This window comes from Oryctolagus cuniculus, chromosome 19 (assembly GCF_964237555.1).
Source record: "Oryctolagus cuniculus chromosome 19, mOryCun1.1, whole genome shotgun sequence".
Lineage (NCBI taxonomy): Eukaryota > Metazoa > Chordata > Mammalia > Lagomorpha > Leporidae > Oryctolagus > Oryctolagus cuniculus.
Genome location: NC_091450.1, coordinates 45,139,629 through 45,166,758, shown reverse-complemented (window position 1 = coordinate 45,166,758; position 27,130 = coordinate 45,139,629). Strand labels below are relative to the sequence as shown.

Below are 27,130 nucleotides of genomic sequence, written 5' to 3'. Positions count from 1 at the left end.
CTGGGGCCCCAACCGGGAATAGAACCCGGGGTGCCGGTGCCGCAAGCGGAGGATTAGCCTAGTGAGCTGCGGTGCTGGCAGTATATATATTTTTTCTACTCTGCCATCTGTCTTCTTTTTTCTTTCAGCATAATCTGTTTTTAAAATAGTTTCCTATATGTTTGCCAATTTTTTCTATTCCTTTTAAAAAACGTCATATCCATGTTAATTTCAATCATGGTGGCCAACAGTTATTCCAATATACCCTTATTCTCTCCCTACTCCTTTGTATTAGTATCATCATACAAATTACATCTCTATACATTATTGCTCTAGGCACTTGTCTTTTAAAGCAGAAGAAAAAAGTTTCAAATAACAATGTTGGGCCGGCGTCGTGGCTCACTAGGCTAATCCTCCACCTTGCGGCGCCGGCACCCCAGGTTCTAGTCCCGGTCGGGGCACCAGATTCTGTCCCGGTTGCCCCTCTTCCAGGCCAGCTCTCTGCTGTGGCCAGGGAGTGCAGTGGAGGATGGCCCAAGTGCTTGGGCCCTGCACCCCATGGGAGACCAGGAGAGGCACCTGGCTCCTGCCATCAGATCAGTGCGGTGTGCCGGCCACAGCACGCCGGCCGTGGCGGCCATTGGAGGGTGAACCGATGGCAAAAGGAGGGCCTTTCTCTCTGTCTCTCTCTCTCACTGTCCACTCTGCCTGTCAAAAAATAAAAAAACCACAACAATGTTGGGGTCAGTGCTGTGGCATAGAGGATAAAGCCTGTAGCGCCTGTAGCGCCGACATCCCATATGGGCGCCGGTTCGAGTCCCTGCTGCTCCACTTCTGATCCAGCTCTCTGCTATGGCCTGGGAAAGCAGTAGAAGATGGCCCAAGTCCTTGGGCCCCTGCACCCGTGTGGGTAGAAGAAGCTCCTGGCTCTGGATTGGTACAGCTCTGGCCATTGCAGCCAATTGGGGAGTGAATCAGCGGATGGAAGACCTCCCCCCGCCGCCTCTCCTCTCTTTTCATAACTCTGCCTTTCAAATAAATAAATAAATCTTAAAAAAAAAATGCACAATGTTTATATTGTCTTTCATAAGAATTACACAGCTACCTTTCACTGTTCTCTTAGTTCTTCAGGTTAATGTATGGTGTCCTTTCCGTAATGCCTGAAGGACTCCTTTCTCTAGGGTAGGTCTGCTGACAATGAATTATCTTCTTCTTCTTCTTTTTTTTTTTTTTAAGATTTATTTATTTATTTGAAAGGCAGAGTTACAGAGAGGCAGAGAGAGAGGTCTTCCATCCGCTGGTTTACTCCCCAGAGGGCCATAACGACAGGAGCTGTGCCAATCCAAAGCCAGGAGCCAGGAGCTTCCTCCAGGTCTCTCATGCAGGTGCAGCGGCCCAAGGACTTGGGCCATCTTCTACTGCTTTCCTAGGCCTTAGCAGAGAGCTGGATCAGAAGTGGAATAGCAGGGACTCGAACCAGTGCCCGGATGGGATGCTGGCACTGCAGGTGGCAGCTTTACCCACTATGCCTCAGCGCCGGCCCCAATGAATTATCTTAATTAGACAATTATTTTAAAAGGTTTATTTATCTATTTGAGAGGCAGAGTTACATATATAGAGACAGACAGACAGAGAGGCCTTTCATCCACTGGTTTACTCCTCAAATGGCTGCAACTGTTGGAACTGGACCAATCAGAAGCCAGGAGCCAGGAGCTTTTACGGGGCTCCCATGGGAGTGCAGGGGTCCAGGCACTTTGGCCATCCTCCTCTGCTTTCCCAGGCCACTGCAGAGTGCTGGATCAGAAGAGGAGCAGCCAGGATATGAACTGGTGCCCATATGGGATGCCGGTGCCACAGGCAGAGGCTCAACCTACTACACCATAGCAACAGCCCCGAATGGGCAATGTTATAATTTTTTTTTTTTTTTTTTAATTTGAGATGGTGGGAGAGAGAGAGAGATTGAGTAAGCTATCTTCTGTTTCACTCCCCCAAAGCCCATAATAGCCAGGTCCAAGACATCACTCCAGGTCTGCCATGAGCCATCAACACTACCTCCTAGGGTGTGCATTAGCAGATAGCTAGACCCACGACTGCAGCCAGGACTCGAACCCAGGCACTGGGATATGGGCTGCAAAGTTCCCAGCCTGCACTTCACTGCTGGGACAAATGCCTGCCTGCCCTTCTTTTTGGAGAAGCACGTAACTAGGACTTTTGGCTGACAATCTATTTTATTGCACTGATTTCTAGCTTCCAGGTTTTCTGATGAGATCAACTGCTATCTTATTGTGGGTCAGGATTTTATTCTGATAGATGACTTGCAATTCATTATGAAGCTTTAGTTAATTTTCAGAATTCAAAAATGATAAATTAGTTGATTATAGTTGTCCTGCCCACATTTTAATTTTAGAGGGAGTGAGTTCACTGTGGTTTCCCCCTCTGCCTTTTGGAAATTGATTTCGTTTCATTTTAATTATTTAGGGAACATGTTTAAATATCTTATAAAGCGACTTTTCCTGAGTAGTTATTTTTTTCTAAAATTCCTTAACTATGGTCACCTGTTTGGCTAATTGTCATTGAATGTTAGAATCATCTATCATTTATTTAATCTCCAAATTTTTTTTCATTGGAAATAAAAATGTTATTTTGTCTTTTTTTTTTTTTTTTGACAGGCAGAGTGGACAGTGAGAGAGAGAGAGAGAAAGGTCTTCCTTTGCCCTTGGTTCACCCTCCAATGGCTGCTGCGGCCGGCGCACCGCACTGATCTGATGGCAGGAGCCAGGTGCTTCTCCTGGTCTCCCGTGGAGTGCAGGGCCCAAGCACCTGGGCCATCCTCCACTGCACTCCCTGGCCACAGCAGAGGGCTGGCCTGGAAGAGGGGCAACCGGGACAGAATCCGACGCCCCGATCGGGACTAGAACCCGGTGTGCCGGCGCCACAAGGCAGAGGATTAGCCTAGTGAGCCGCGGCGCCGGCCTATTTTGTCATTTTTAAAAAGATCCACCTATTTATTCCAAAGGCAGAGTGAGGTGAGAGCGACCCCTTCCATCAGCTGGTTCATTTCCCAGATGACCCCAGCAGCCAGGTCTGGGCCAAAGAGGAAGCCAGGAGCCAGTAACTCCATCTGAGTCTCCCACATGGGTGGCAGGGCCCATGTTCTTGGGCCATCACCCTTGCCTCACAGGTGCACTAGTAGGGCACTGGATTGGAAGGGGAGCAGCCAGGGCTTGGTGGGAGTAGGGCAAACCCCCGCACATCTGGTATCAGAAGTGAAACGGTGGGAATGGCGTGAATTATGGGGAGGAAAGCTGTTGGTATTTCCTATAGTTTCCCTTTGACTTTGCCACTTGGAGACAGATATGTTGCTCGTTTTCAGTCCGGCTGGGAGATACATCACCACTGCATTTCACCTCTGCACACCATAGAAGGTGGCACGAAACTGCTGATTCGTCAGAGCAGGTGGGTCTGTTGAGGTTTGGAATTCTGGGGCTGGAAGCTCTCACAGGGAACTCATGCTCCAAGTCTTTACAAAAGATTGTTTTATTAACTCAGTTTTAAAGGAGTTTTAAAATAACTTTGACAACTTGGTGGGGGGGGGGCGGGATTGACAACTGGAATCCTAAAGGCAAGCTGGTCTAGGGCAGCGAGGGCTCTGGGAGTGAAAGAGGGTGGACAGCTGTGGGTTCTGTGTCCTGGGACGAGGCCAGGACAGCGGTCGTTCCAATGGAAAGCACTCGGGCCCCTCAGTCAAGTGCGTTCCTGAGGCTCACTGCTCAGTGCCACGGTGTGGCAGCTCCTCCTGCACAGGGGACCGCGTGCGGGGATCCAGCCCCTGTATTACCTTCTAAGGGGATCTGCATGGGAACGGGTGCCAGCTAGCTCAGTTTCAGAGCCGAGTGATATCATAAAAAAGGGTCAGAAGCAAAAATTCAAAGTCATTGACACAGTACTGAAAAGTAATGGAAAACTGTGATGACTTAAATTTTTTTCCAGGGACTGTTGTCTTACGATGTAAGAAGGGGTTGGGCTCCTCTCTTTGGGAGCAGGCACGTGTAGCTACGGGCGCTCCAATTCAATGCTCAGTGGCTGTTCCACAAGAAGCCAACATCCGAGGAAGAGGAAGAGGAAGAGGAAGAGGAAGAGGAAGAGGAAGAGGCAGAGGCTCAGCTCCTCATTCCTGTACAACACTATCGTGAACGGCGCTTCAGGAAGTCTTCCTGGAATAGAGTTTAAAACTGTTAGTTAAATCCTTGTGGTGACTGTTTACTTCCTCCTAAAAACTGATTTCCCTCTGAGAAACAAAACCAGGAAAGGAGCTGAGTTCGGCTAAGAAATACTGGAGATGAGTGTCAGGCGCCCACGGTGTGGAAGCCACCTCTCCTACCCAGGTATGCGACTCGTGTCTCAACTACAGGAAACAATAGCATTTATCCTTGGGAAAATCACACAGCCCAAGAACCTCGTGGGCCGTCGGGCTTTTATCCTTTAGATCCTGAAGACAAGCTCAACAACCGGAAATCGCCTTGGGTTTGTTCTTCCTCTGGTATCTCGTGTCCTTGGGATCAAAGCCTCTTTCGCTGGCACCGAACAACGCCCACTGTGGCGTTTTTGCCATGTAATCCTGGGCGCTGAAAGTCTCTGACCCACCGCTGTCTTCATACGCCTGGATGAGCTCCTGGAAGCGGCCGTAGTCGATCCACGTCCACCATTCTCCGTCAACCTTAAACTGGAGAGAAAAGGACTTGTCAGGTCGGGAGTAACAGCAGCCGTGGGGGAAAACACTCAAACAGCACAATCATTACAAACGAGTCTGGTTTTTTCTGTCTTGTGAAGTAAAACTCTTGCATGTGCCAAAAAAGGGTTCCTATCAAAGCAATCTGTACTTCAAGGGACGGGTATCTTTTCCCTCCGGCCCACTGCCATGCCAGGCCTGGGAGATCCAATCATTGCATAAGGAGGTCAAGTTCATCGTCGGCAGCAGGGTTAAATCATTCAGAGTCACTGCATGTGGATGGTCAAACTAATTCTACTTCCTGCAGCTGTTGCTGTTTATCTGGCATGAATTTTCACAGCTGTGGTCGCAGCACCTATGGAAGCCTTTTTGTTACGAAGCCTTGCTTGAGTTATTAGTAAAGCCTTAATCAATGACTTGTAATTCTGCAATGCTAACTAAATGACTCAAACTAGCCTTTTTAGTCTAATGTGGACACAATATCTCATTAGTGCGGAAAGCCTTGTTAAGAATTTCAATTCAATAAAGGAGAATAATCCAATTTGTACTCTCTTAAGGAAATTGCTTCTCAAAAATCACTGTGGAATAATGACCTGGAATGAAGAGAACAGAAAGAAAGTTGAGGAGGCGCTGAAGGAAACAGTAATTGAACTGTTAGGGCTTTTGGTTCAAAGCATCTGTTTGGAATTCGTTTGTGTCAATGTATAACTAATACCTGACTCATAAACAGTATTTCTGTTACGCCACTGCCTTTTCTAAAATCCTTGATGAACCCTGCGAGCCTAGTTGAGTAACAAATTCCTGTCCCAGCTGAAAATAATGTTGAAAGCACACAGGCTCCTGCTTTGAAAAACTAAAATGTACCGAACGCAAATAGAGTCTGATTTTTTTTTAATCCAATAGCTAAGAGCTTTCTAGGGGAAAAATGCTAAAGAAATGGAAAAGTTCAATTAGTCTCTCTCCGAATGACGAGAAGTTTTCTTTTAATGAGACCAATCTTTGAAATGGTGTCCTAGGGCTCTGTGAACTCTGCAACCCGAGATGCGAAATCCAGCTCTTGCCTTCATTTTCTCTCCCCACGATGTCTGTCCCCAAGGGTTTCTACTACTGTGAAGGGAAAAAAAAATCAGTCCCTGCCGTTCCCAGGCAGGGGGCCTCAAACTGCACAGCCAAAGGTGACCTCCCCTTCCCCGGCCCCCTCCATATCCAAACATCAGCGGCCAGACGCCATGATCCGGCCGCCCCCGGCACGATGCTGCCCAACACAGGCCCTTCTGGGTGGGTTTCCCAACTGATGGGCCTTCTGCATCCAGTTCTGGCTTCTTCCAACTTCTATGGATTGCCTAAACATGGCACCTAAATATCGAATCTGCATCTGCAGACTCTGTGAGCCATCTCCCTCTTACGTGATTCCACGCTCTTCCCTCTGTCTGACTGACACCCACTTATGCCTCAGAGTTCTCATTCTTGGCTATGGGACATTTTAACTTGCTTTAGATCATAACAGTTCCCCTGCTGCAGTCTACGGCGCCCAAAGCTGCCCAAGAGCAGCACCTTACAATGGTTCACCCCACCCTGAGACTGCTGGTTTTGTGAATACAGCTGACTGGCCACGTAGGCTGTCTGTGCAAGGGCCTAGCCCCTTCCTCCTTACCTCTTAACAAAGCTAGCTGACCACATAATGAGAAAAATTCCACCTGTTCCTTGACTTCTTGAGGGGGCATTGCTGGGACTTTGCTGTCATTGGCTCCACAGAACAGAATAGAGTGTTTTGATGTATTCATGGCAGAGGACACAATACCAAAACCTGACTGGATAGGGAGTGACTTACCAGGTAGTATAGAAACAGACATGTCATTAACATGCGTGTAAGTAACATGAGGCCAATAAGGAAGCCTAGTTATTCTTCCCCGCTGTCAACATTTATGTAGTGCTAATGACGGACTTGGTCCAGTCATAAAAAAATTAAAAGTAATTACAGAACAACACAGCACATGCAGACAGTAAGGTTACACACAAGGCACTTTGGGAGCGCAGAGTCCACACGGGGCTCACTGCCTCGCTGGCTGAGAGACAAGTCATAGAAAGCCATATTCTTCCCCTCACCATTTATTTCCTCCCCTGTGGGGGTTTGGATCTCTGGGTGTGAGGTCTGACTCCATGGCACCATAATCCTGCCCTTCCTTGTCCCTCGAACTCTAACAATATTCACTGGCCGAGGGTGGTCTAAGACAGACTAAAGATAAGTCGGGATTGGAGCAACAGGTCTATTTTTTCCCCCAGAACCTACAGTAAGAAATGTCTTTTATTGCCAATCTGTATGTACACACACACACACACACAGGAAATGACAAATGATATGCAACACATTTCCTTGAAAAACAACTGCTGGTTACAACCCACTAAATTGCTTTTCTAACTTCTAATGCAGTTTCAAGTGTGTGCACTAGAACCCCTGGTCTCTCTGGCTGTAAAGCCCTACCTGGGTTAAAAGAAAGAACTGAGTTTCACAGACACCATAATCACAAGGGACCCAATCTGACAGATGACAACAAGTCCGATTCCTAGTATCAGTCAATCAAACGGGCAGACCCAGTAGCTGCAGTTCTCTGTTATCCGGCCGCGGTAACAAGACGCCACAGACCGGTGGTTCAGCCACATCTGCTTTCTCACACTTCTGGGGGCTGGAAGTCCATGATCAGGTTCTTGCCAACTGTTTCTAGTGAGGGCTCTCTTCTTGGCTGGCAGATGCTGTGGCTTCCCGTGCCTAACATGGCCTTCTCTCAGTCCATGCACAAGGAAAGAGAACAGGTGAGTTTTCTGGTGGTTCCCTCTCTGTACAACACTTCCATGTATTTATTTGAGAGACCGAGACAGACAGAGCGAGCGAGCGAGTGAGCGAGCATACTCTCTCTATTGGTTTACTCCCCCAGTCACTGCAATGGCTGGCACTGGGCTGGGCTAAGACAGGAATCCAACCTGGTCTCCCACATGGGTGGTACCCAGAGTTGCTTGTGCTACCACTGCTGCCTCCCGCGGGGCACATCAGCAGGAGCCAGGTATCAAACCCAGGCACTCCGATATGGAGTGCAGGCATCTTAAATTAGTTTCCTGGTGTCCTGTCACTTCTTATAAGGATGCTAATCCTGTGGGGATTAAGACTCACCCTTCAGGGGCCCATGCTGCGGGTTGACGCCCTGGCCTGGGGAGCTGGCATCCCATGTGGGCGTCGGTTCGAGACAGGCTACTCCACTTCTGATGGAGCTCTCTGCTGTGGCCTGGGAAAGCAGTGGAAAATGGCCCAGGTCCTTGGTCCCCTGCACCTGTGTGGGAGACCCAGAAGACCCTCCTGGCTCCTGGCTCCTGATGGGTGTGGCTCCAGCCATTGTGGCCAATTGGGGTGAGCCATTGGATGGAAGACCTCTCTCTCTCTCTGCTTCTCCTCTCTCTGTGTAACTCTGACTTTCAAATAGATAAATAAATCTTTTTTTTTTTTGACAGGCAGAGTGGACAGTGAGAGAGAGAGACAGAGAGAAAGGTCTTCCTTTTGCCGTTGGTTCACCCTCTAATGGCCGCTGTGGGCGGCGCGCTGCGGCCGGTGCACCACGTTGATCCGAAGGCAGGAGCCAGGTGCTTCTCCTGGTCTCCCATGGGGTGCAGGGCCCAAGCACTTGGGCCATCCTCCACTGCATTCCCGGGCCATAGCAGAGAGCTGGCCTGGAAGAGGGGCAACCGGGACAGAATCCGGCGCCCTGACCGGGACTAGAACCTGGTGTGCCGGCGCCGCAAGGCAGAGGATTAGCCTATTGAGCCATGGTGCTGGCCGATAAATAAATCTTTAAAAAAAAAAAAAAAAAAAGACTCACCCTTCAAACCTTCATTTAACCTTTCTTTTTTAAAAAAGATTTATTTTAATTATTTGAAAGGCAGCGTTACAGAGAGAGGTAGAGACAGTGAGAGAGAGACACAGTGAGAGAGAGAGAGAGAGAGAGAGAGATCTTCCATACACTGGTTCACTCCTCAAATGGCTGCCAACAACTGGGGCTGGGCCAGGCCCAAGCCAGGAGCCTCCTCTGGGTCTCCCACGTGCGTGCAGGGGCCCAAGGACCTGGGCCATCCTCTGCTGTGCTCCCAGGCACATCAGCAGGGAGCTGGGTCAGAAGTGGAGCAGCCAGGACCCCACCCAGTACCCATATGGGATGCCGGCGCTGCTGGCAGGGGCTTTAACCCGCTGCCCCATAAGGCTGACCCCAAACCCTCATTTAACCTTAGCCACTTCCTTAGAAATCCCATCTCCAAATAAAGCCACGTTAGGAGTTAGAACAGTAACAGAAGGATTTAGGAGAAATGCAAACATTTAGTCCCTAGTGGCAGATTACTCTGAAATTAACAGGAATCATCAGACCTCAAGGACAAAACTGCCTCTATATAGGCCTCCTGTAAGTCAACCACTCTGAGAACAACCACTCTGAACCACATGAGTTAACAGACAGCTCAAAAAGCCAAATTGTTTCATGAAAAAGGCAGAGGCTAAAAGGGCAAAATTGTACATGATTGACACATGAATAGTGCTGAGAGACAGCTGCATAAACAGAGGAGCGAAACCCCAAATCATAAAATTTGAGGTTAGCTATCCTGAGACGTGAGGTCAACCTGCTTCAAGAATTCCTTAGATCCGACAGTAAAAGAGGTAAATCTATGCAGAATTGCAAATAAACTCAAAAGGTCACAGATGATCTCAAAAACACACCACAAGCAGAGTCAGGTAGAGCCCTGACTAAATAAAGCCAGGCTGCTCTGGATCTGCGGCTTCGCCAGGCAGATCTGCCCGGATGGGCTCCACCATCCAGGAACAGCCACTGCTCCCCAAGGGCCTTGTTCTCATTATTTTCTCATCTTGCACTCAGGGAAAATTTCATGGAACAGAAGAAGGACAACATAGGTTCTTTATTATTGTCAATATTTTTAAAAGATTCTAGCAAAGATGGTGAATTAAATATATGTATTCACTTTGACTTCCTCTTGAAACCCCAGAGTGGCAAGGGCATTATGAAAAGATAGATGGGTGGGCCGGTGCCGCGGCTCACTAGGCTAATCCTCCACCTGCGGCACCAGCACACCGGGTTCTAGTCCCGGTTGCCCCTCTTCCAGGCCAGCTCTCTGCTGTGGCCCGGGAAGGCAGTGGAGGATGGCCCAAGTCCTTGGGCCCTGCACCGCATGATAGACCAGGAAGAAGCTCCTGGCTTTGGATCGGCACAGTGCCGTAGGGGCCATTTGGGGGGTGAACCAATGGAAGGAAGACCTTTCTCTCTGTCTCTCTCTCTCTGTCTAACTCTGCCTGTCCAAAAAAGATAGATGGGTATAACCTGCAGAGACAAGGAGATACGGAGAGGAGGAACAGCATCTAACTTCTAAGGGCTGAGAAGATAATGGATGTACAAACCACCTTAGTGGACCTAAGAAAGCAGAATCCTAAACAAGCACATAGAAAAACCACATGTTCAACCCTATTTATGCTTCAGAATTCTCCAAAGGCTCAGAAACTGGATGTACCTGTCATCTACAGGAGTGGAATGAAGAGACCCCCAAACTCATAACCCCCACCCAAAAACATTCCAGAGAAGTTTATATTTGGTGTGAGAAACTGTTAGAATAGCAAGTCCCTGGTCATTTGCACACATACAGAGCTAAGCATCCCCTCCCACGGCCTAGAAGAGGCTGGAGGGCCATTCTAGGATAATATGAGAGGAGGTAAGGATTGTGGGCTAGCAGGTGCAGCTGAGGACAGAGGGGATCAGAGCAGCCGTATTCTCTTTTCTGCTTCTAGATCACTGGTGGCAGCATGAGCTGTGGAAAACCAGATGTTTTAGACCAGCTCAAAAGGATGAACGGAAGGATACTGAGTTGGGGTGACTCAGTGAGATAATTCCAAGACAAAGCCAAGGCCACACCCTCAGGACTCCCAACACGCGCTTTGTTTTCCTCAGATATGGGCAGATGACCAGTGACCATCAGCATCCGAGGAAAACTACTGTGAAGGAGACAGAAAAACAAACTAAAAAAAAGTAACGGAATAAACTGAGGCCATGTAGGGAGAAACTAACAAAAACAAACAAAAAACCAAATGAACTAAAACAGCCATAATTGATAGTAAGAAATGAGAGAAGATGATGCATTAATCGACAACGCCAGGAAGGAGTGGGAGTTTGGTCCACGCTTTGCAACACTTGCATCCCAGATCACAGTGCCTGGATTTGAGTCCCTGCTCCACTTTCAAGTCCAGCTTCCTGCTGAAGTGCACCCTGGGAGGCAGCAGGTAATGGCTCAAGTGCTTGGGTCCCTGAAACCGATTTGGGAGGCCGAGATTGAGTTCTGGGCTCCTGGCTTCAACCTGGCCCAGCGCTGGCTGTGGCGGGCACTTGGGGACTAAACCAGCAGATGGGAGATCTCTATCTGTCTCCCTCTGTCTCTCCGTGTTTCAGTGAAAATGAGAATCACTTTAAAAAAGAACTGACATGCCTTCAGAGTTGTCAACAACTGTACCGGAAGCTGAAAGACAGTGGCTACGTCTTCACGGGGAGAACAATTTCCAGCGGAGACTTCTATATGCAGTACATTATTCACCACGTGACTTTTCTTGGGTATCTACTGCATGTGTGCCATGTGAAGGAGGGAGCAAGTCCAGAGGAAATGCGGGATCCCAGAAGTGAGGGGTCTCGCCCAGGAGAGCTGACGGAGCCGTCAGGATGGCAGCTGTGCACTGGGCAGGGTGAAGAATCGAGGCGGGTGTGTTAGAAGGTGCCATCTTCAAGAAGATGAACCAGACAGAAAACCCAACATATAAGAAAGTCTGAGAGGAGAGACAGATGATAACAGAGTGGCTGAGAGCTGAGTTAGCTGAAGAACACAGCAATACAAAGAAAAAAAAAAACAATAAAACATTTATCAACTCCAGGGAAACCAAAACGTTCTGCTTGGATCACAAGGCTCAAAAGTGGACGGTGTTCCCATGGTCGTAATACTACAAAAGCAAACAATCCAAGAAGTTAATACGCATTTGCTGGGAGGGTGTGGGAATGGGGAAGGGCATGATGGGGGAAGACAGGAGAGAGCTTGATCCTCACCTTCCAGGTAGGTCTACAGTAAAGCAACACAAGAAAAGTGGGGGAGGCAGGGTGGAAAATAAGCTCAAAAGAACAATCCAGAAAACCTGACAATAGTTGTTGCTTGAGAAGGGGGAAAGGAGGTGTGTTTGTATCTGAAGAGGGTACAGGCACTGCTGGTTTTCTTTGGGAGAAACTTCGACACTTTACTCTTCACACGTAGAATTTAAGACAAAACTGAAGTCTAAAATAAAAGTGACCATAGCCACCCAAGAAAGGAAAAAAGTACATTACTCACAAGCTGAGCCCCAAACACTGTGAAGAGAGGACTGGCGGGCAGGGGCCCTGACCAATGATTGTGAGGTATCCTGCTGGGCTCTGTGGTCAGCTCTCTGCCATGTGTGATCTACCTAACGAGCACGCATCTTTAAAACGGAAGCAAAAGTCTGGAGAAGCTAAGTCACAAATGTGCTGAAGGTCATGTCCTCGGGGAGTGGGAGGGCAACGGTTCAGATCAGAGGGTGTTAAGGAGCTCATGGTCATTACCCCGTGCTGTGGGCTTTCAAACTAGGAACTCTGAGCTGACATTAACCATGTCTCTCAAGTAGTTCTGGGGAGACAGCAAAGAGATTTTGCCTATTTTTTACCCTGGATTTATTGATGCACAATATTTCTGTAAACTCCTTCTGTTTAAATGATGTCGAAGTTACAGAAGAACATCTTGGGGTACTTCAGTTGTTCTTGGGATAAAGTCTGGCAATGCCCACACTGAGGAGCTTCCTGCTGTCTAGTAATGATTTCCCTACTCACAGAGAGCGGAGGAGGGCCCCTGACAGTGCTCCAGGGCAAATGTGAGTGACCCAAAAGCTTTATATGCAGACCTCTGAAGTCAGCGCTCTCTTTTATTTACACTCCTTCCATCCCTTCTGCTAAAATAATAACCAAAAAAACCCAAAAAATTCGACTGCCGTAGTCAGAGATATTCTTCCCATTACCTGAACTGGTTCTTGATACTATAGGCAAGCAGGTTGCCTCTGTTTTTTGTACATTAAGAACTGACTTTCCATTGGTTTTAGTTGTAGCTTCTACATGGACACATCTGATTTAAAAGCCACAGCTACTTTCAACCCGAAATGCCGCAAACAAAGTTCACGTCATTTGGCCTGCCCCCAATCTGTCTCAACCTGCTCTGAAGGTTGACCAAGCTTCTAAATGATAGCTACTCTGAAAGTTACAGTCATTCAAAGCCCTCGTATTTTCCGCACACCGAAGACTTAAAAATGAGCAAATTCTTATAATAGCTGAAAAAAGTAAATCAAGATCTATTTGCAAAATATGGGGGTCTCCAAGACCAAACTCACTTTTGCCACTGACTGGCGTTCAGGGATCCCTGAGAGTATCTTCAGATTGGAGAATTCCCTAGAAGGATCCCCAGGGCTCACTGAAAGCTGTTCTACTCACAGCATGACTCATTACAGTATCAGGATACAGAGTAAAATCAGCCAACGGGAGAGGCACATGGGACCAAGTGTAGGAGAGAGCTGCATGCTGGGCTTCCAGATACGATCCCTGTGCAGTCACAGACGCAGCCAACGTCTCCCAGCAGTGCTGTGTGACAGGACACATGGGTGCTGCCGGCCAGGGAAGCTCACCCGAGACCTGGTATCCCACAGTGTGTACTGGGGCTCAGTCACCAGACAAGTCTGACTGCCGGGTGTCTGCCTTAGTTTCTAACACCTCCGCAGGCTGAGCCAATATTGCATGGTCCAAAGCTCCCGTCCCAAGATCCTGTGAGTGGCACTGATTACCTGGTGTGGCCCAGGCCTATAGCTAAACAAAGATACTCTTGCCTAGAGACCACTCCCAGAAGCTGAGGGCAAAGGTCAGCCCTATTCTTGGGATCAAATTAATCCTTTACTGCAAGTCCAGATTACAAAGTCCAGGTATAACAGACAAAATGGAATAACACAAAAACAGAACACTGATTTACCAAAAAAAAGCATATTGGCTGTTATTTAGTCTCAATTATTATTTTCCACAAAGGTCTTCCAAGTGATAGTCATATTTATGGACCAAACAGTAGGGAGAGCAGCAAAAAAAAACCAGGGACAGTTTGAGACAGCCATGGTTCTGGAATACAAAAAGTGCTACCGTAACTTTCCCATTAATATAATTAATTAAAAATGAATTAATACAATTCATTAAGTAATTTTATTTATTTGAAAGGCACAGAGACTGGAAAGAGAGACAACCTTCTATCTGCTGGTTCACTCTCCCAACTGCCCAAAACAGCCAGTGGCTGGGCCAGGCCAAAGCCAGGCACTCAATCGGTGTCTCCACGTGGGTAGCAAGGACCCAACTAACTACTTGAACCATCACCTTTGACTCCTATGGTGTGCATTAGCAGGAAGCTGGAGTTGGCAGTGCAGCTGGGACTTGAACCCTGCGATTCCCATAGGGGATACAGATACCCCGAGCAGTGTCTTATCCACCATGCCGAATTCTCACCTTATGAATTTTGCTTTTGCAAGCAGCAGTGACAACTGTGCTGTGTGTTCTTTGTGTAAGAGGAGGCAGAGAGCACAGAAAGCAACTTCAAAGTACATCTATTGGCTGTGATGGTGAAGTGCCAAGCAGTGTGGCTCCCTTTGCTGAGTACAAGGTGATCAGCAAGATGCATGTTTCAATCTTAATCTCCAATTTTGCTGGAGTAGAGCTAAATCCTCTAAGTGCTGTCACCAAAATGCCAATTTTCTCTGTCATTTTTATAAAGTAACTGCTGGGAGCAACAAGGAGTCAGGCGAGCTCCACCTGTACCACTGAAGGGACAACGTGCAGTCAGGAGGTTTGTTAAGAGAACAGAGACCCACAGTCCACTTCTCATTCCAAGATGGGAGGGCTTGGGGGAATGACAGCTCTTCTTTCATTGCCTTTACAGATGACACATGTGTAAATCCAAGGAAGAGAACTCTGATCAGTGTCCCACCACCTGCAGGGTTTCACACTTGAAAACTCACAAAGTGGATGACCTTGGAGATCAAGGAGACTGCTGCTGGGTGAGCTGGGATGGGGTGTCTGCCCCGTTTCCAACAGAGGTCGCGCTTTCCCTCTCTTGTCTGTCTGCTCTGTAGCATCTGAGAGGGAGCCTGTGGGTACTTTAAAAAGTTAATGGAGGCCGGCGCCGCGGCTCACTAGGCTAATCCTCCGCCTAGCGGCGCCGGCACACCGGGTTCTAGTCCCGGTCGGGGCGCCGGATTCTGTCCCGGTTGCCCCTCTTCCAGGCCAGCCCTCTGCTGTGGCCAGGGAGTGCAGTGGAGGATGGCCCAGGTGCTTGGGCCCTGCACCCCATGGGAGACCAGGAAAAGCACCTGGCTCCTGGCTCCTGCCATCGGATCAGCGCAGTGTGCCGGCCGCAGCGCGCCGGCCGTGGCGGCCATTGGAGGGTGAACCAACGGCAAAAGGAAGACCTTTCTCTCTGTCTCTCTCTCTCACTGTCCACTCTGCCTGTCAAAAAAAAAAAAAAAAAAAAAAAAGTTAATGGAGAGGCCGGCGCCGCGGCTCACTAGGCTAATCCTCTGCCTTGTGGCAACGGCACACCGGGGTCTAGTCCCAGTTGGGGCGCCGGATTCTGTCCTGGTTGTCCCTCTTCCAGGCCAGCTCTCTGCTGTGGCCCGGGAGGGCAGTGGAGGATGGCCCAAGTGCTTGGGCCCTGCACCCCATGGGAGACCAGGAGAAGTACCTGGCTCCTGCCATCAGATCAGTGCGGTGCGCCAGCCGCAGCGCGCCGGCCGTGGCGGCCATTGGAGGGTGAACCAACGGCAAAGGAAGACCTTTCTCTCTGTCTCTCTCTCTCACTGTCCACTCTGCCTGTCAAACAAACAAACAAATAAAAAAAGTTAATGGAGTGGCTGGTGCTATGGTGTAGCAGGTTAAGCCTCTGCCTGAGGCGCCAGCACTGCATATGAGCGCTGGTTTGTGTCCTGGCTGCCCCCTCTTCCAATCCAACTCCCTGGTTATGGCCTGGGAAAGCAGTGGAAGATGGCCCAAGTCCTTGGGCCCCTGTACTCATGTGAGATACCTGGAAGAAGCTCCTGGCTCCTGGCTGAGGACTGGTCCAGCTCCAGCCATTGCGGCCATCTGGGGAGTGAACAGCGGATGGAGGATCTCTCTCTGTCTCTCCCTTTCTCTGTCTGTAAGTCTGACTCTTAAATAACTAAATAAATAAATGTTAATGGAAAAGGGAATTTAAAGATGTTTATTTTGGTGCAAAATGTTTGTGCAGTCCATGCCTAGTCTTTTCATGACACATGTTTGAGGGCCCTTCACACAATGCAGTTCAGAATAGCTTTTCTGTTTTTGAAACATTTGGGGCTGAAGTCTATCCATGCAATATTCGCTCTTAGACAAGACTTGCAATCTTTTAGCCTCTGTTTCTTCCTGTGGAATGAGGAAAATGGTATTTTATGATTCAAAAGACTTTGTAAGTGTTGTTGGCTGTTCAGTTTATTAGTAGACTCCAAAATCAAGCAATGAAATTATATGTTACTGGGAATGAAAGATGCTAAAACCTAAGATCATAGCAGAAGGAAACAGAGTATCTCCAAAGTCCTAGGAGGAGAGCATCTCAGTTTGGCGTTTCCTACTTTGAGAATCATGTATTCAAGAGAGAGAGTAAAATAAAGATGTTCTGGTGGGAGAGGGAAAGACTGTTTTCCACTCAGTTCTGCAAGAAGGAAAACAAAGGTGGATCAAGAAAGAAGTACTGGGACGGGCCCGGCGCGGTGGTGTGGCGGGTAAAGCTGCCGCTTGCAGTGCTGGCATCCCGTATGGTTTGAGTCCCGGCTGCTCCACTTCTGACCCAGCTCTCTAATATGGCCTGGGAAAGCAGTGGAAGATGGCCCAAGTCCTTGGGCCCCTGCACCCACGTGGGAGACCTGGAAGAAATTCTTAGCTCCTGGTTTCGGATAGGCGCAGCTCTGGCTGTTGTGGCCAGTTGTGGAGTGAACCAGCGGATGGAAGACCTCTCTCTATCACTCTGACTTGCAAATAAATAAATAAATCTTAAAAAAAAAGTAGTATTTACATGGATATGTCTCAGTATTAACTGCATGAAAGAGCAGAGGAATGTCCTTGCATTGTGTGTGTTTTCTTACAGATTTATTTATTTGAAAGGCAGAGTGACAGAGAGAGGGATACTCCATCTGCTGGCTCACTCCACAAATGGCCACAATGGCTGGGGCTGGCTGGGGCTGGGCCAGGCTGAAGCCAGGAGCCAAGAGCCAGGAACTCCACCTGGATCTCCTTCATGGGTGGCAAGGACTCAAGTACCTGGGCCAGCTTTTGGGGCTTCCCAGGTGCACTGCAGGCAGCTGGATTAGAACTGCAGTAACCAGGACTCAAACTGGCACTCCAACACGGGCTGAGGGAGTCTCAAGCTGGGGCTTAACGCACTGTGTCACCATGCTGGGCCTCTGAGCTCCTCAACTGTGCTTAAAAGGACAGAGCAATGTTGAGCAACTTCAGAATTCAACTACGTGTAGATTGAACCAATAGAAGGGTAGAGCATTCTGGGAAGATGGTACAGTAGATAGCACCAGGCATACCTGCTCCCCCTAGACAAAAACTACCCTGGCAGGATTTGTCTACTCTAACTATTTCAGAACTCTGCAGTCTACGGAAGGTTTACAACTTTCTGGGGAAGGCTTGACAATAAAATGCAGTTAATTTTGGTTGTGTCTTATGCACGTCTTGGGCATATCTTCCTGGAGCAGCTTGCTTGCAACTGGGGGGAGCCAGCATGAGGAACAGGAAACCTCTCTTCCTCGTGTGGGGGATCTGTGTTCTGAGCGCTGATTGCTACCCATGACCACAGAGGTACAGACACAAGGGTGGGCAGCCGCTGCCACTCGATCCCACTCACTGTTCCAAGCCAACACCCCTCTGGCTGAAGTGACTTCAAAGACAGGAGCTTGTTCCTGTTCTTCTCTCTTCTCCCTCTTCTGAGAGACAGACATTAAAGACTAAGACATTGGAAATGACCCACACTGGGGCAGGGCGTGGTGCGGTGGCTTCAGCGGCCTCTTGGGATGCCCACATCCCATATCAGCGCTACTCTACCTCTGATGCAGCTTCCCGTTAACGTGCATCCCAGTGGCTTAATTACTTGAGTCCCTTACACCCACAAGGGAGATCCAGACGCTGTTCCTGGCTACAGCCCTGGCTGTTGTGGGCTATTGTGAGGAGTGAGCCAGCAGATGGAAGATCTCTTTCTTTCTCTCTTTCAAATAAAATGAAAGTAAATAATAATTAAAAACCACCACCACCACCACCACATATACAGGGGGAAATTAGATTGTCACTGTGTATGCCCAGGGAAAAGGAAACGTTTAAGCTTAAGAAAACCTGAAAAGACCTTAAGTTTTACACCTTAGGCTGATTCCCAGCAAAGAGACAGGCTTAACAAAGAAAACAAAGGAAAAAAAAAATCCTCAGTAAACTCTGAACCCTGAACAAGGAGAATCTGATTTCCAGTTACCATATTAGATATAAGGGTCCAGTTAAAACGAAAATTGCAACGGGGTGGGCATTTGGTGCAGTCGTTAAGATGCCATTGGGGATGCCGGCATCCCATATGGGATTACCTGGTATCAGGTTCTAGCTGTTTCCCATTCCAGTTTCTTGCTAGCATGCACCCCAGGAGGCAGTAGGTAATGACCCAAGTACTTGGGTCCCCGCCTTCCACATGTAAGATCCAGACAGAGTTCTGTGCTCCTGGCTTCAGCTGGCCTAGCCCTGGCTGTCTTGAGCATTTGTGGAGGGAACCATCAGATGGAAGATTTTTCTCTGTTTTTCTCTCTGTCTCTGGCCCTCTGGCTTTCAGATGAAATGAAAAGAAATACTGTTAGGAAACTGGCACAGTCTTATCTATGGCGCGATCTGCACCTTGATCTATATTCTATACCCCAATTCCACTGCCATTGCTGGAAGCCAGGTGGCCACGCGGCCCACCCTCTGTGGTCAAGCTCCACCCCCATCCTAATGGGATTTGCTGCTCCCACTGCCCTGCCTGCTTGGGCAGTTTTAAAAGGTACTGTTCCTGAACACGGGCACCCTTGACTCTCTCTTGGCTCCTCTCCTCCTCTCGTCTCTCTGCTCTGCTCTATCTCCTCTCCTCACTATCTCCTCTCCTCTGTCTCTCTCTCTCTCTTTTACTCTCTTATCCTTCTCCGTCCCTCCCCTCCAGTCTGCTGGGTTGTCCCCAATAAACCCTTTTCCTTACTCCGGTGTCCGGTGTGTTTTGTGACGGCTAACATTAATATGTAACAAATACAATCTTAGAAACCTCATAAGGCACACAAAGAAAGCACGGCTTATTCAAAGGAAAAAATATAAATCAACAGAAAGAGACCCTGAGAAACACCTGGTGACAGAGGTATGAGACGAAGAAGCAGAAGCAATGGTCATAAACATGCTTTAAGACATGAAAAAAGTGAAGAAAAGGGTGTACAAACAAAATGGAAATATCATTACAGAGAAAACGGTAAACAAAAAGCTAAAAAGAACAATAACTGAAACAATAAATTCTGGGAATTCAAAGGCAGATTTGAGCAAACAGAAGAAAAAATAAGTGGACTTCAAGAGAAAGGGACAGAGAGGATATCTGAGGAAATATGGTTGAAAAATCCCCAATCTGAGAATTAATACAGATGCTCCTTTACTTAGGATGCCGATACAGTCTGATAAATCCCTCATAAACTGAAAATTTCATAAAATTTATGTAAAACTCCTAACCTGCCAAACATAACAACCCTACCTACCTCTTTTTTTATTTTTATTTTTTTAAATATTTTTAAGCTTTTATTCAGTGAGAAAGATGCACAGGAGAGTGAGGACCTATCTATAGGAGAGGTAAATCTAGATTCATTCTGAGCACCAGGAACCAGCCATGGGGAGGAGCATCTAGGCCAGGAAGCATGGGACAGGTGGCCCCAAGGCCACGCCCCCTGGAGGCGCAGGGCCACAGCAGGCACCACACTGGCAAAAGGCCAAGGAAAGGAGAGGGTATCCCAGGCTTTTAATCCACTTCTAAAAGGGAGTGGTCAATTAACCTGATTGGCCAGCGGGTGCACAGCTGTGGCCACCCTACCTCCCTCTTACATTAGCTTACTGTTGGTTAACATCATCTAACACAGAGCCTGTTTTGTAATAGCATATTAAACATCTCATGTAATTAATTAAATACTGTAGTGAACACCAGAATGGATATCTGTGGATGTTCATATCATCATAAAGTCAAAAGAACAGGAAGCCGCATCATCACAAGTCGAGGACCATCTGTAAATTTTCAAGAAGCTCAACAAACTCCAAGTAGGATGAATTAGGAAAAAAAATATTCCAAGACACAATCAATCAAAGTGTCAAAAGCCAAAGACAAACACAGAATGCTGAAAGAAGCAGGAGAAGTGGAATTCACAACATCCGAGGAATCTACAATAAGGTCATCAGCATATTAGATTTCTCACCGGCAACTTTAGAGGGCAGAAGGATGCTAAAAAAAAACAAAAACAAAAACAAAACAGACAAAAAAACCACAACAACTCTCAACCCAAAACCTATTATCTGGCAGAAAAGCATCCTTTAAATGTGAGGAAGAAATCAAGATATTTCCGGATACACCAAGGCCTGGGAGTCCACTAGATGTGCTCTGCAGGTCGGAATGAAAGAGACGGAGACAGCAACCTGAACCTGCCTGAGGAAATAAAGGCTGCAGAAAAGGAAAACACATGAGCGATCAGGAGGGTTAGCATTACTGTAATCTTAGCCTGTGATAGCACATTTTATTCTCGATATAAGATACAAATTCATCAAAAACAATTATAATTTCAAGTGTCAGGGGCACAAAATGTATAGATGCAATTTTGTGATATTTTAACAGAGTACAAAGTTGTAGAGTTTTTAGGTTATGATAGTTAAGCTGGTACAGATTCATGTTAGACTATTTCCATTACAGAACATTAAATGTAATGCCTATGGTGACCACAAAGAAAACAGCCACACAGTACACACAAAAGGAACAGAGAAGGTAATTAAGTTATTTCACACAAATAATCAGTTAAGCAGTAATGGAAAAAAATAAGGAACAAAAACGACTACAAAGCTTATAGAAATCAAACAGCTCAAAACAAACACAAAGCCAGCTAGAAGGGTGGGATACTAACTTGTTATGAGCAAGCCACACAGGCAAATAAGGTTGCAAATCAGGTCTTTTGATGGGTTTTTGTCCCTGCCTTGTAACCTAGCATCAAGCTGATAAGTTTTTTTTTTCTTCCCCAAAATTGTGCTTAAAAACCCTAGTACCATCAGCCCCTTCGGGTTTTGCCTCTTAGAGCTTTCCTCCACGCCAGTCAGACTGCAGGTGTTTGACTCTAATAAATCTTGCTTTTAACTCTCAAAAACACAAAACAAAACAAAACAAAACAAAACAAAAAAACAACCAAAAAGCAGAAACAAACAAAAAACCCAAATAACAAAATGACAGAAGTATGCCCCCTTTGTCAGTGATTACTCTCCAATCAAGATAGAGACTGGTAGAATAGGTTAAAAAAAAAAAAAAAAAAAAAAAGACATGATGGAATTATTTGCTATCAGTAAGGTTAATTTCAAATGCAAAGAGACAAAGAGATTGACAGGGAAGATCTGGGGAAAAAAAAAATCTCTACAAATTGGAAGCCAAAGACAGCCTGCAGGAGTGGCTGTACTAATATAACACAAAATGGACTATTTTATTATCATTATTATTATTATTATTATTATTTTGACAGGCAGAGTGGACAGAGAGAGAGAGACAGAGAGAAAGGTCTTCCTTTGCCGTTGGTTCACCCTCCAATGGCCGCCACAGCTGGCATGCTGCGGCCGGCGCACCGCGCTGATCCGATGGCAGGAGCCAGGTGCTTCTCCTGGTCTCCCATGGTGTGCAGGGCCCAAGCACTTGGGCCATCCTCCACTGCCCTCCCGGGCCACAGCAGAGAGCTGGCCTGGAAGAGGGGCAACCGAGACAGAATCCCGGCGCCCCGACCGGGATTAGAACCCGGTGTGCCAGCGCCGCAGGCATTGGATTAGCCTAGTGAGCTGTGGCGCCGGCCACAAAATGGACTATTAAGTCAAATTGGTTACAAGAGACAAAGGACATAATATATTAAGCACTTGAATAATATGATAAACCAACTAGGTTTAACAGACATAGAAAACACTCTATTTAACAATAAAATACACATTCATCTCACGTGCACATGAGACATTTTCAAGGACAGACTATATGTTACATCACAAATTAAGTTTAAATAGAATGACCAAATGGGATGAAGTTAGAAATCAATATATGAAAGAAAATTGGAAAATTGAGAAATTTGTGGAAATTAAACAAGACACTCCTAAATAACAAATGGATGAAAGAAAAAAAAATCACTAGAGAAATCAGAAATCGTTAGAGACTAATGAAAACACTGCTTACCAAAGTCTACAAGACACAGCAAAATCAGTGCTAAGGGAGAAATTTATAGCTATAAATGTTTACATCAGAAAAAGTAAAAAACGAAGTTTAAAACTTCAGGAACTAGAAAAATAAGAAAAAGCTAAATCCAAAGCTAGCAAAAGGAAGGAAATAATAAACTCGAGAAGAAATTTTTAAAAAATTAGAGAGTAGAAAAAAAATCAACAAAACCAAAAAGAAACTCTTGCAAAAGACTGACAAAATTAGCGAGTACTTAACTGGATGAACTAAGAGAAAAAGAGAAGATTCAAATTAGTAAAGTCAGAAGTGATTTTACTACTAATTCTATAGAAATAAAAAGGATCATAAGATTCTACTATGAAAAACAGAATGCCAATAAACTGGATAAGATACCAGAAACAAATTCTGAGAAACACAATCTCTCAAGACTAAATTACAAAGAAATAAAAATCTGAAAAGACCTCTAACTAGCAAATGATGATTTAAAGAGCCACCACCACCAACACCCCACCCCCAAAAAAACTCAAAAAACATCAAAAAACACAAGCTCTGGAACTGATGGTCTGGTTAAAGAGGGACAAGAAATCTTCTCAAACTTGTTCAAGACATTGAAGGAGCAAAAAGAATAATTCCTGAATCATTCTATGATGCCAGTGTTATTATGATTACCAAAGCTAGTTAAGGTTCAGGAAAAGGCTAAATACATGGAAGGATATTCAAGGACCAAAAGACTCAACACTGGGAGACTCCCAGATGGCGGATTAGGGAGTGACATGTTGCACAAGGCTAGGGATAAACAGTAAAAAAATAAAACAGTGTAGCAACTACACTCTCAGGGGAGAATTGGAGAGAAGACCACACTGGAAATCACACGGGAGGAAGAGGAATGCCGTGGACCAGCGTGGAGAGTGCAGACAAGCAGAGTGAACACAGACACAGCACAGGACTGCAGCAGCTGGAGATGGAAGTGAGACAGGACTTCTACATCCCACGGCGATGCAGCCGGAGGAGGGTGCGAGGTGGGTCTGGACTTGAGCCCTGGGGCACGCGGTTGCGTGCAGACTCAGTGGACGCAGAGGTGCATGTCTGTCTCACGCCAACTTCCCCGCAACAGTGCCGCTGCCCAGCTGAGAAAGGGTGGGAGCCATTCTGGGTTTGGGCAGGAGCTACACAGCAACTGACTGAGACAGGATGCCATCTTCTTGGCAGCACTGGCGGCAGTGGCAGGGAGAGAGCAACATTCAGCCAGTGGCTCCTGTGTGTGTGTGTGTGTGTGTGGCCCAGAGATTCCAGCGGAGGGAAAATCTGCAGTGCCCACTGACTTGGAGCCCTGTTAGGAGGTGGCTGGGCACCCATGTAGGACTGTGAGGTGCCCCCAGCCTCCCAGCATCAAGAAGCCAGGCATAGCTGGCTCGGGGAACATCTTTTTCTGTTAGCAAGAGACTGAACACGCCCAACTTGGGTGTTACCCTGGAAACTCACTGACCAGCGCTCCCTGGCCACACCCACCACACACCTCTTGATATTCACTGAAAGTGCAGACATTGCACTAGCCATAGAGACATAGATCAAAGGGAAAAGCCATCAGATGGAAAAAACAATGAACTCCACAAATGCCTAAAAATAAATGTAAAAATTCAAGAAACAAGAATAAGAGAGACATCATGACCCACGAAAGGAACACAGAAATATTTTAATATTAGAATGTAAGATTAAGAGACTGATGAAATGCTGAAAATGGAATTCAAAAAATTGATCATAGGATTGCTCAAAAGCATCATAAGAAAATCCAAAAACCTAAAAAAAAAAAACCATACATGATATCAATGAGTTTTTTCCATGAAAATTTTAAAGAGAAATCAGAATGAAATATTAGAAATAAGAGTGTCAATTGTTAAATCAACAACAGGAGTCACTGTGCACTTGCTCCCCATGCAGGACCTCTGTCTTTAATGTGTTGTACTATGAGAATTAATGGTAAAACTAGTCTTCAAACAATACTTTATACTTTGTGTGCCTGTGTGGGTGCAAACTGTTGAAATCTTTACTTAGTAAAGAGTTGATCTTCTGCATATAAAGATAATTAAAATTGAATCTTAATGAAAAGTGGGATGGGAGAAGGAGTAGGAGATGGGATGGTTTACGGGTGGGAGGGTGGTTATGGGGGGAAGAACTGCTATAATCCAAAACTGTACCCTCTGAATTTCTATTTATTATAAAAGTTTTCTGTTAAAAAGAAAAAGACCTTCCATAACAGAAATTGAAAGAATTTGTTGCCACTTGTCCAGCCTTAAAAAAGATGCTTAAAGATGGGATACACACAGAAAGATAGCCACCATTATGAAAGAATGTGAAGGCAGAAAATTTCCCAGTAAAAGTACAAAAGAAATCCAAATAAAACAATAGACATATTTATGCAAAAATGGCATGGCCAAGTCATTACCTATCAATAGTCACCTTGAATGTAAATAGCCTCAACTCCCCAGTTAAAGATACAGACTGACTGAAGGGATTAAAAAAATTGCTGCCTACAAGAAACACATCTCACCAACAAAGATACACAAACTAAAAGTGAAAGGATAGAAAAAGATACTTCATGCTAATGCAAAGCAAAAAAGGGCAGGTGTTGCCATCCTAATATCAGACGAAATAGACTTTAACACGAAACTGTTAAAAGAGACAAAGAAGGGCACAATGTAATGATTAAGGGAGCAATTCAGCAGGAAGATGTGACTATAATAAATGTATACACGCCCAATTACAGGGCACCTGGCTATTTAAAATAAATGTTAATGGATCTAAAGGGAGACATAGACTCCAATACAATAGTAACGGGGGACTTCAACACACAATTTTCATCGATGGACAGATCAACCACACAGAAAATCAACGAAGAAACAACAGAGCTAATCAACACTACAGACTAAAAGTACCTAACTGATATCGACTGAACTTTTCACCCTACAGTTATAGAATATACATTCTTCTCATCAGTGCTTGGAACTCTGTCTAGGATAGACCATATACTAGGCCATAAAGCAAGTCTCAACAAATTCAAAAAAATCGAAATCCTACCATTCATCTTCTCTGACCACAATGGAATGAAACTGGAAATCAACAACTCAAGATCTCTAGAACATATGCAAACACATGGAGACTAAAACATGCTCCTGAGTGAACAGCGGGTCACAGAAGAAATCAAAAGAGAAACCAAACAATTTCTGGAAAAGAATGAAGATGACAATACATCATATCAAATCTATGGGATACAGCAAAAGCCGTGTTGAGAGAAGTTTACAGCATTGACGCCTACACGAAGAAATTGGAAAGATACCGGGTTATAGCAGAGCAGTGGGCTTCGATGTTTCTGAACGGAGATGATCCAAGTTTACTGAATTCATGATGATGTAACCACTTTCCAGAGTGATGGAAGTGATGAAGAAGTCAAACTGAAGCTCTTGGGCTGAAAATCCAGAAGCAGAAAGCTGACTGTACCCCTTGTCCCAGCTGCCCCATGCACAGCACTTACATCCACCCCCTACTGTCACTGTGGCCATCTCCTGCCCCTTGTAGCTCAATCTTGGAGCCAGAATACACTGGTTTATTTATCTCTGTGTGAGCCTAATGGGTCTTGCTTTTGTTCAGTGTCAGAGGTACCACCGAGCTTTCTACTTCCTCTACTCTCCTATCCACCAAGGAGCCGGTCTCTGAGCAGTGGCAGAAACTCCTTTATCTAGAGTCTAAAACCACATCCACATTGATTAAGCCATTCAAGAGATAATAAAACATATAGCAACTGCCAAGGACATTCTACTATGGGGGCTGACATTGTGGAGCAGTGACCTTAGCCGTCACCTGTAACGCTGGCATTCCATACCCGAGCACCAGCTGGAGTCCTGGCTGCTTCACATCCAATCCAGCTCTCTGCTATGGGCTGGGAAGGCAGCAGAAGATGGCCCAAATATTAGGTCCCTCATCCACAGAGGGGATCCAGATTGTGCTCTGGTATCCTGGTTTGGGCCTGGATCAACCTGGGCTGTTGTGGCCACTTAGGGAGTGAACCAGTGGATGGAAGATAGATGGATAGATCTCTATCTCCCTCCCCCACTCCAACCACTCTGCCTTTCAAATACATACATACATTTTTTTAAAAAAGAATATATATGGGGCCAGCATTGTGGCATGGCGGGTAAAGCTACCATCTGCAGTGCCAGCATCCTATATGGGTGCCGGTTCAAGTCCTGGCTGCTCCACTTCTGATCCAGCTCTCTGCTATGGCCCGAGAAAGCAGTAAGAGATGGCCAAAGTCCTTGTGTCCCTGCACGCACGGGCAGACCTGGAGGAAGCTCCTGGCTCCTGGCTTCGGAGGGGCTCTGCTCCGGCCATTGCCGGCAACTGGGGAGTGAACCAGCAGATGGAGGATCTCTCTCTGCCTCTGCTCTGTGTAACTCTGACTTTCAAATAAAAAATAAATAAATCTTTTTTTTAAAAAATACACTATTATAATAATTAAGGGATTATTTGCATGTGGTATAGCATATGGCAAAGACAAAAATCATTGTGCTGCAAATGACCATGGAGTATTTCTGTGTCTTAAGAGGCAGAGTCTGCAAGAGGCCATTTAATGGTGTGAAAATCATATAAACTTAATGCAGATCTTTAAAGGTCATCTAAATGTAAACATCCAACCAATTCTTGAAATCCTAATAGAATTTATCTTTTTATTTTAGAAATTCATACATACACACACACACACACACACACACACAATCCTGGATCAGAGTATTTACAATTTGGAATGGGTAAAGA

The 27,130-nt window shown here is 46.2% G+C and overlaps 1 protein-coding gene across 3 annotated transcripts in view; it reads right to left on the bottom strand.

Annotated features, from left to right (window-relative positions):
• Window positions 1–3,498: 3,498 nt before the first annotated feature.
• The window catches only part of LOC100354908 (S-adenosyl-L-methionine-dependent tRNA 4-demethylwyosine synthase TYW1), a 210,166-nt gene continuing 186,534 nt past the window's right edge, over window positions 3,499–27,130 (bottom strand). For all 3 annotated transcript variants that reach the window (XR_011384574.1, XM_070064497.1, XM_070064498.1), the window contains one exon: window positions 3,499–4,702. Coding sequence is in view for 2 of the 3 variants with exons in the window: in XM_070064497.1 (XP_069920598.1) it covers window positions 4,481–4,702 (222 nt within the window). In the remaining variant the exon portion in view is untranslated. The remainder of the gene's footprint in view (window positions 4,703–27,130) is intronic.